Below are 9,890 nucleotides of genomic sequence, written 5' to 3' on the forward strand. Positions count from 1 at the left end.
CCTCTGTATGCGGTCATTGTGTGTCAAAATGGACTTGACAGTAGTGTGTGTTTTGCTTGTTGTGTTCACATCCAATCTAAATTAAATTTAAAATCTAATTTTATAGTTTAGAATTATTGAACACTATGGTGTAAAAAGCTTTTAGAGATCACTTTAGGTGTATGAGTGTATATCCTTTAATTTCAGATTATATTACAAACTTCATAATACTTTTCTTAAATTATTTCAAGGTACCTACATTAACTTTACATGTATTTACTTTCCCACTTATCATCGTTATTGAAAATATGTTATCATAATACAACTACTTGGGCCATTGTAAAAACTTTAGGGGATCTTTATTTTATTATAGTCATATTGTGTGCACACTTGGAAAAAATTAGTGTAATTTCCTAAACGTGGTGTATGTGTAATATGTGAGATTTAATAAAATAAGATTTAATTGTATTGTTTTATCATTTAGTGATATCTCTATCTATCTGTCATCTATATATATTCTGCTATCCGGCATAACTTTGCTTAATTCTTACCACCTGAATTTTCTGTTAATAAAATATGTGTTAAGAATATATAATCAATTCTAAGATGCGAACTGAGATTTGGTACATATTAATCTGAATTATGGTCAAAGCACATCATAATAAAGGTAAAAATAAATAATTTAACTTGATAGGTTCTTTCAGTAACATAAATAAAATGCCAAATTTAAGTGCAAAATAGGTCCATAACATTTAGTAACAAAACGAGGCCATCATTTATTACTGTAGACAAACAGCTAAGCAATTTCTTATGAACTCAGCGACTGGAAGTTTGCATCTACCCAGAAGCACTTTGGAAGTCAGTCATTCACCTTCCTAAAGGTCACAGTGACTGAAACTCTATGTATGGATCACAGTTCTTCTCTGACACAAATACGGCTGCCAAAAGTAAGTATCAACTTAGTGAAACATTTTAAAACAATTTTTTGTTCTTATTTTATCATGTATTCTATGAAGGCAACCTGGTGGCATGGTCAGAATCATTCTGGGATACTAATAACAAGGTCAATAGTTCGAATACACTAGCCATTCCTCAGAAGAAAAGTTAGGTTTTCTTCTCCTTTAAAGATTTACTACTGTAGAAAGGTCAAGGGGCAATTTTACTTTGTCTTATTAGGATGCTTTGAGCCAGAACTGACTCCGTGGCAGTGAGTTTGGATATACTATACTGAAGGCTCTAATGCAGTCTAATGCAGACTGAAGACAGCCAAACAAAACCAATGAGCAAAGTCAGTGTACGTGAAAACTTTAAGGGGTCACAGGAGTATGGCCTCTTGAAATGGAGCAAGTCCAAACCTCCTTAAAGATCCTCCACTGCTCAGCCCCGGTCTGATGTGGCCTTATATGAATGTACATCTATCCAAATGTGTCCCCTAGAATCAGATTTTAGGGAGAAGTATAGCATTCATATGCTTATATCTATTTATATTCAAAGGAACAATTTGGCTTTTTAGCAGTTTAAGAGACCATTTCAAGCCGATTGGCCCAATGCAATACATCATTTTCTTTCCTGACCGCTGCTTCCATGGGCACTGATTGTGGAGTCAAGTAAAATACAACCTTTGGTGACTGGGGAATAGGGTACCAATCCACCCAAGAGGAGGGTATTGTTTGTCCACAGGAAAAGAGGAAACATTTAAAGCCAGTTCCAGATGAATGCAGAGTGCCAGCAAGGAGTGGGAAGTCTGTGGAGGGACCTCAGGGCTCAACTCCCATACCAACTACGTGGACAACTGCCCCTCCCCCCAGAAAAATATACTTTAGAGGACAGCACTGAAGCTGCAGCTAGGGGAGGGAGGCATGCCTGATCAGAGCACAGGGGAGCAAATGAAGGGGAAGGAAGAGAGAGTGGAGCACATCCTGGTCCATCAGGCCTGGAGGATGATATCCCTGCTCTGAACAGCCAATGCATGGAGTGGCATGTATGGCTGATCCCACTACGAGACACGCTGTCCCTTGCTGTCCAAGGGCCCTACGGGGGACAAGACTGGAGACTCAATGTAGGTCCTGGCCTGGACTGACCCCGCGACACCAAGGCAAACCACTAAAGGCATGTGGCAGAGCAGCAGGGGGAGCAGAGAAGGGAGCCCCCAAGGGAGTACAAAGGACAGATCTGAGGCCAGAGGGTGGCACCCCATCAGACCTGACTGAAGGAAGTGCCTAGAGATAAAAAATCAGACCAGGATCTCTTTATAGGTTTTTCTTTCTTTAAAAAATTTTTTTTTGTCTTTTAATTAATTTATTCTTTTATGAGTCATTGGTTTTCCTTTTTGTCCTCATCACTGTGCTCTCACTGATGGCCTATCTTGCTATGGCTTTTTGGTGCATATTACTGTCTCTATAGGTCTATCTAGATAAGATAGGCTGGATGAATAGTCTGGAGGAGAAAACAATAGGACTAATTGTTCCAGGGGGACATAGGAGAAGGGGAGGCAGGGGACAAGAAGGTGGTGCTGATCAACCCAGGGACAGGGGAGCAACAAGTGATCCAAAATCAGTGGCAAGGAGGATGTGAGAGGCCTGGTAGGGATTCAGCAAGGGCAAGGTAACTGAGAAAAATTACTGAAACCCAAATGAAGGCTGAGCATGATAGTGGGACAAGAGGAAAGTAAAAGGAAATAGAGGAAAGGACTAAGTGACAAAGGGTATTTATAGAAGTCTAAATACTGGCATGTACATATGCAAATATATTTATATTGGAGGGTGGGGAAATAGATCTATGTGCATATATTTACAGGTTTAGTATTAAGACAGAAGATGGGCATTGGGCCTCCACTCAAGTACTTAATGCCAGAATACATTGTTCTATTAAATTGGCATTTCATGATGCACATCTTCCCGACATGATTGCTGAAGAAAAATGTGTGCATAAGCAAATGTGGTGAAGAAAGCTGATGGCACCCAGCTATCAAAAGATATAGCATCTGGGATCTTAAAGGCTTGAAGATAAACAAGTGGCCATCTAGCTGAGAAGCATCAAAGCCCACATGGAAGGAGGACACCAACCTGGGTGACTACGAGCTGTCGAAGGGATTAGGTATCAAGCATCAAAGAACAAAAAAATCATATCATTGTAAATGAGGGTGAGTTCAGAGTGGAGACTGAAAGCCCATCAGTAGGCAACTGGGCAGCCCCTTACTGAAAGGTTGTGGGGAGGAGATGAGCCAGTCAGGGTGCAGGGTAGCAACTATGAAACATATGACTTTCTTCTGGTTCTTAAATGCTTCCTCCCCCACACTATCATGATCCCAATTGTACCTTACAAATCAGGCTAGACCAGAGGATGTACATTGGTACAGATAGCAACTGGAAACACAGGGAATCCAGGACAGATGACTCCTTCTGGACCAGTGGTGAAAGTGGCTATGCCTAGAGGGTGGAGGCAATGTGGGATGGAAAGAGGAAACCTATTACAAGAATCTACTTATAGCCTCTTCCCTGGGTTATAGACAGTAGAGAAGAGGGGACGGGGAGATGTCAGACAGTGTAACATATTACAAAATAATAAAAATTTATTACTTATGAAGGGTTCATGAGGAAGGGGGGAATGGGGAGGGAGGAGAAAAAAGGAGGAGCTGATTTTAAGGGCTGAAGTAGAAGGTAAATGTTTTGAGGATGATGATGGCAACAAATGTACATATGTGCTTGACACATGGATATATATATGTATGGATTGTGATAAGAATTGTACGAGCCCCCAATAAAATGATTTAAAATATAATAAACACAATACAACCCTTTACAATGTCAATATTGTTTCCATTTACAATGATGGTTATTATGTTTCTTTATAATGCTGTATAATCTACACTGAAAGCTATAGTCATGCACCTTCATTATTAAGTGCTTCGAGACCTCTTGACTTTAAGCAAGCAGAGGTTTGTCATCTGCGTATTGCAGGTTGTTAATGAGTCTTCCTCTAATCCTGACATCATGTTCTTCTTCATGTTGCCCTGATTCTCATATTCTTTGCCCAGCATACAGATTAAATAAGTCTAATGAAAGTATACTCTACTGATGCACACCCTTTTGGATAATAAACCAAGAAGCATTCCTTTGTTCTGTTGGAACCACGGTCTCTTGTTCTACACATAGGTTCTGCATGAGTATATTTCAGTGTTCAGGTATTTCCATTAGTCACAAGAGTATCCATAACTTTTTATGGTGCACAATGTTGATTCCTTTTATTTCTCAATGCAACACAGGGAAATGTCTTTCTGATATTCTTTGCTTTCAGTCTAGATACATCTGGTTTCACTAGTGAGTTTCTGAATTGCCTTTGGGTTCTTTGTCACTGTACTGGAGCAACCATTTTGAGTTAGCTTTACTGAAATGTTACTTTCATGTGATGTTAGTGATATTGTTCGATAATTTCTGTTTGACTTTGGTTGCCTTTGTTTGGAGGGGGCACCTATACAAATCTCTTCAGTTGATTTGTTAGGTAGATTTCCCCCAAAATTTGTTGGTATAGCCTCGAATGCATCTATGTGTTGAAACATGTCGACTGGTCAATTCCTGGATCCCTGTCTTTTACCAATGCCTTTACTGCATCCTGGATTTATTAATTCCATTACATGTGTCCTTTATCACATACTATCTCTTGAAAATGATTTTATCCAGTGACTGCTTATATTACTTATATATCCTGGGTCATCCACATTTGTTTTGGTCCATGGAATCCTACAACCTTTCATGTCAAGGCTTCACCCGACCCCTCTCAGTTCTTTCACTTTGAGACATGATCAATGCTTTCCTCAATTAGGGTTTTCCAAGTTCAAGTTTTTACTAATTTTATTATATTATGCAAAGAACATATAAAGCAATATATAAAGAACAGGTATAAAGTATATAAAAACAAAATGTGTAAAATTATTATAAAGAATGACAAACATCTTCACAAATACAAGCTAAATAAAGGGAGATATATAATTCTATTTTTGAAGACAGGCTATTGTCATTTTCCGGTGCCATGGAGTTGGTTCTGACAGTGATCCTATGCGCAACAGAAGAAAACACTGGTCTTGGACCGTCCTCACAATCGTTCTTTGGTTTGAGCCCAGTGTTGCAGACGCTGTGTCAATCCATTTTATCAAGAGTCTTCCTCTTTCTTGCTGCCCCCACCATTTATCAAGCATGATGCCCTTCTGGGATTGGTATCTTTTAAAAACATGCCAACAGTTCATGAGACTTGGAAGTGTCTTGTCTTGTTGCTATGAGTCAGAACCAATTCAAGGGCAGCTAACTACAACAGCCACATCTGTGTACACACACAAACACACACATACACACATATATTCCCATTATATATTACATATAATATAAACATATATGGTATTTAACAATACATGAACCAAACAAATAAGTTAGAGTCACATAGAGAATAGATAACAATATCTATAATATCTTAAAAGAGTGTCAAATGTCTATTCCTATGGTGAGATGCATGACACAAAAATCTAGGCATATTTGAGATATTTCCTTCTGGAAAAATATCCCATTTTACATGATTTTTTCTTCTTTTTTTGGAAACACAAAACTACAGGATCCAAAAATCATTCTTAGTGTCTTTGAATTACAAACATGTTCACATGTATTTGGACCCACCACATGGTTTAAGGATGAAGGACCTTAAAGACTTTGAATATTGAAATCTAATAATTATTTGGCTTCTTTATTAAACATGCCTTAAAATAATTTCCTTATTACAGAGCCTTTGCTCAGAATTCATCAAATGTACTTTTTAATTACAGATATTTTAATCATCATGTAAGCAATATTTTTCTACCCCAGCCTGGGGGTCCAGGATGCATTTAGAACCTAAGGCATAACTGCTATTCCATCTCTGATCCTTTCTTCTGACTCACGGTGGAGTGGTGTAGGGGTGAGAGAACTGTACATGATTCCAAAAATCCTTAGGGCTGGATATCCTTCCCTTGGACTCCATAGAGCCCATAGTTACTCAGTTATTTGAAGTGATTAGTGCTCAAATCCCTTCAACTCGAACTCATCCTGTTGTGTGTTGATACCCTCATGAATTTCCCTCCAGGCTCTTGAGTTTATGTTGCTCAAGAAGTCTCACACTCAAATGCACAGGTGGAGAAACTGAAAGTGGCTTCCATTACCATTTAGGTATATGGAATCTTTAGTAAGTTTTATTACTGAGTTCAAGCATAGAATAATATGTGATGGATGTAGTTGTACATTGTCCAAATGTTATGTTTCTTAGATGATGTGAATACTAACAAAATTATTTTGTAAAATTTTTCTACATTGAATATAGACATTAGTCACAAAGTCTTCTTAATTGTTTATCCTTCTTTTCTTTTAAACAGTATTTCATTATCCAACAAAGTATTGAGCTGGCTTCACAAATCTTAATTACCACAATATTGTACTGAACATACTAGACCATTTGGCTAAATGATCAACTATAAAAACACTAGCAGCAACTAAAACAATAATGTGTGCTTTCAGTGCATGTAAACAACACTACATAATTGGAAGTATCATTGTAATTAGTTAAAATGGCAGCTTTGATCAGTGTATATTAGGATGTTTAAAGAGAAATTAGCAGAGAGTTTTAGCCTGGTAGGTATATCTATATATATGAATATATACTGTGGATATATACATATATATGGATATATACATATATATACTGTGTTTACAGCAATATTTTTTCAACCAATAACAGAGATATTTTTATTTTAAAATAATAAATTCCACTAAAACATTGCACAAAATGTTGCATACAGTCCTTTTAGTGTCACCTACCTGACACTGTTATCTGAGGCAATTTTCATCCCCTGGAGGGCCCTTGAGACGCCACAGGACTCCTCCTGCTTCTCCTGTCCTCTCTTACCTTCTTCAAACTCCACACTTCTTCAAACTCTCACTACGAGAGCTCCAATATGAGATATAAAGGGTATACATCATTTTTGTAGTTTTCAGTGCTCAAAGGCAGGCTTAGACACAGATTTCCAAATTATCATCTTCTAGGATGAGTCATAAAATTTTCATATTGGCTAACTCATCTCCTCTCCTAAACCCCTCTATGAGGTTAGTCAGGGTGCGAGGTAGTACTGATGAAGAACACAGCTTTCCCCCAGATCTTGGATGCTTCCTCCCCTCAACTACCATGATCTGAATTCTACCTTGCAGGACTGGATAGGGCAGAGGTTGTACACTGGTGTATATAGGGGCTGGAGGCACAGGGAATCCAGGGTGGATGATACCTTCAGGACCAAGGGTGTGAGGGGCAATGCTGGGAGAGTGGAGGGTGAGTGGGTTGGAAATGGGGAACTGATTACAAGGATCCACGTGTGACCTCCTCCCTGGGAGAGGGACGGCAGAGAATGGGGGGAAGGGAGACTCCGGATAGGGCAAGATATAATAAAATAACGATGTATAAATTACCAAGGGCACATGAGGGAGGGGGTAGTGGGGAGGGAGGGGATAAAAAAAGAGGACCTGATGTAAAGGGCTTAAGTTGAGAGCAAATGCTTTGAAAATGATTGGGGCAGGAAATGTGCGGATGTGCTTTATACAATTGATGTATGTATATGTATGGATTCTGGTAAGAGTTGTATGAGCCCCTAATAAAATGTAAAAAAAGAAAAGAAGAGAAAAAAAAAGAAAATGATTAGGGCAAAGACTGTACAGATGTGCTTTATACAATTGATGTATGTATATGTATGGATTGTGATAAGAGTTCTATGAGCCCCTCATAAAATGTTTAAAAACAATTTCATATTGGCAATACAACCTTGATAGTGTACGTTTCCAAGTTTTTTAATGAATTAGCTCACAGTCAAATTTATGAAGTAGTAAAGTAAGTTTCAGAAAAATAATTTGGAGAACAAGCACACACTCATTCGCCATTAGTCAGTACATTTTTTGTGGAGAAAAACTATTATGGGGATTAATTTACCAGGAAAAGATTGTCAGCTGTGAAAAGAATACAAAGAAGGGTCATTCCAGTTTGTCATAAACGGTTATAAGCTCTGTTTTTCCCCTCCTTCCCCACAAGGGCTCAAGTAGAAATAAAATTTTTAGGCAATGATGATGGCAACATATGTAAAAATGTGCCTGATACAATTGATGTATGGGTTGATGTAAGAATTGTAAGAGCTCCCAATAAAATGATATTTTCAAAAAACAAAAGAAAGGATTATAAGTTTTAAGTGATCCTGCCATACCGATACCCACTGTCATTGCGTCCATTCTTCTGCATAGCAACTCTACAGAACAGAGCAGAAGTGTTTCCTTTGGGGATCAGAAACCTTAAACTCTTCATAAGAGCTTGCAGCCTCATCTCTCTCCGTGCAGCAGCGGGTGCGTTTCAGTAGCTACTGCTGACCTCATGACCCGGGTCAGTGAGTCTCCGCTCTGCTGTCACCAGGATTCCCTCAGGTAATCACCGTTCCATGCAATCTTCGCAGAACCTTCAGTGTGCGTGTAACCAACGTGCATGTCCACCTACATTAATTATTTACAGATAGGAATATTTTACCTTTCCTGACCACATAACCAAAACTAAGATGTTATGGAAGAGTAAATTAAGTTCCCACCATACATTTACTTATCAAATAAAGTCACAATTTACGACACCATAGCTTTTTCATGGCATTTTTCACTTCTGCATTCCTCAATGTATAGATCAGGGGGTTCAGCAAGGGTGTCCCAATTGTATAAAACACAGCCACCATCTTGTCTACTGGAAATGTCGTTGGTGGACGTGTATATATGAAGATACATGGACCGAAAAATATGACAACCACAATAAAATGGGAGGTGCAGGTGGAAAGAGCTTTTCGCCGCCCTTCTGCACTGTGGTTTCTCAGGGAGTACAAAATGACAGCGTATGATATAAGCAATAGTACAAAACAGATCATGCATATGGCCCCACTATTGGATACAACTAGCAAATTTATCACATAAGTGTCCATGCAGGCGAGTTTCAACAAGGGCTGCAAGTCACAGAAATAGTGATCAATCACATTGGGACCACAGAAGGGCAGTTTCAAAGCCAGGAAAGTCTGTACTGAAGAATGGATACAAGATCCCACCCAGGCCAGAATCACCAGCACGCCACAGACACGGCGGTTCATGATGGTTGTGTACCGGAGGGGTTTACAAATGGCCACATAGCGATCCACAGCCATGAGGATGAGCACAAAAATCTCCATGCAGCCAAAAAAGTGGGCTGCAAAGACCTGAGTCATACACTCATTATAGGAAATCGTCTTCTTCTCAGAGAGAGCATCCACAATCAATCTTGGCGCAGTCGTTGTAGAAAAGCAGGCATCGGCAAAGGACAGGTAGAAAAGGAAGAAGTACATTGGGCTCCCGAGGGTCACACTTGTCTTAATAGTCACCACAATGAGAAAGTTCCCCAGCAGAGTCAAAAGATAAAGAATCAAGAAGACCCCAAAAATTACTTTCTGTTTTTCAGGATCCTGTGTCAACCCAAACAAAATAAACTCAGTCACACTGTTATTCATCAACATATCAGCAACTGCATGTATGATATTGTTGACAAAAAATTATCTGCAGAGAGGAGAAAAAATAGTGGTGCTTTAGTACAAATCAATAGATCAACTATGAGTTGATTGGTTCTATTCTGTGTTCTGTTATATCCAACTGACTTTCGTGTGCATCCTCAGGAATCTTCATAAATTTGTAGATGCTCAAATCTCTCTTGGATTTAGCTATTGATTCCAAATCTGAATAATCACATCCACTCTTTTGTATTTGAGGAATAAATGAATAAACATCCTTCAGAATTTTTATTCTTACAAAAATTAAGAATTTCAGAGCTTATTCTATTGTTGGGATTTGAAACTTGGTCTT

The 9,890-nt window shown here is 38.7% G+C and overlaps 1 protein-coding gene across 2 annotated transcripts; it reads right to left on the reverse strand.

Moving 5' to 3' along the window:
* Nucleotides 1–215: 215 nt before the first annotated feature.
* LOC142446524 (olfactory receptor 4C11-like) lies at nt 216–9,547 on the reverse strand. 2 transcript variants are annotated; one of them, XM_075548272.1, is made up of 2 exons: nt 8,649–9,547; nt 216–234 (listed from the first exon to the last, which is right to left on the reverse strand). In XM_075548272.1, the coding sequence occupies exons 1-2, from the start codon at nt 9,545–9,547 to the stop codon at nt 216–218; spliced, it is 918 nt and encodes a 305-aa protein (XP_075404387.1). The 2 variants fall into 2 exon arrangements, with proteins under 2 accessions (XP_075404387.1, XP_075404388.1); XM_075548273.1 differs by lacking the exon at nt 216–234 and having other exon boundaries at nt 8,633–9,547.
* Between the last annotated feature and the right edge of the window lie 343 nt (nt 9,548–9,890).

The sequence above is a fragment of the Tenrec ecaudatus genome, chromosome 4, assembly GCF_050624435.1.
Source record: "Tenrec ecaudatus isolate mTenEca1 chromosome 4, mTenEca1.hap1, whole genome shotgun sequence".
In the NCBI taxonomy this organism is placed as follows: Eukaryota; Metazoa; Chordata; class Mammalia; order Afrosoricida; family Tenrecidae; genus Tenrec; species Tenrec ecaudatus.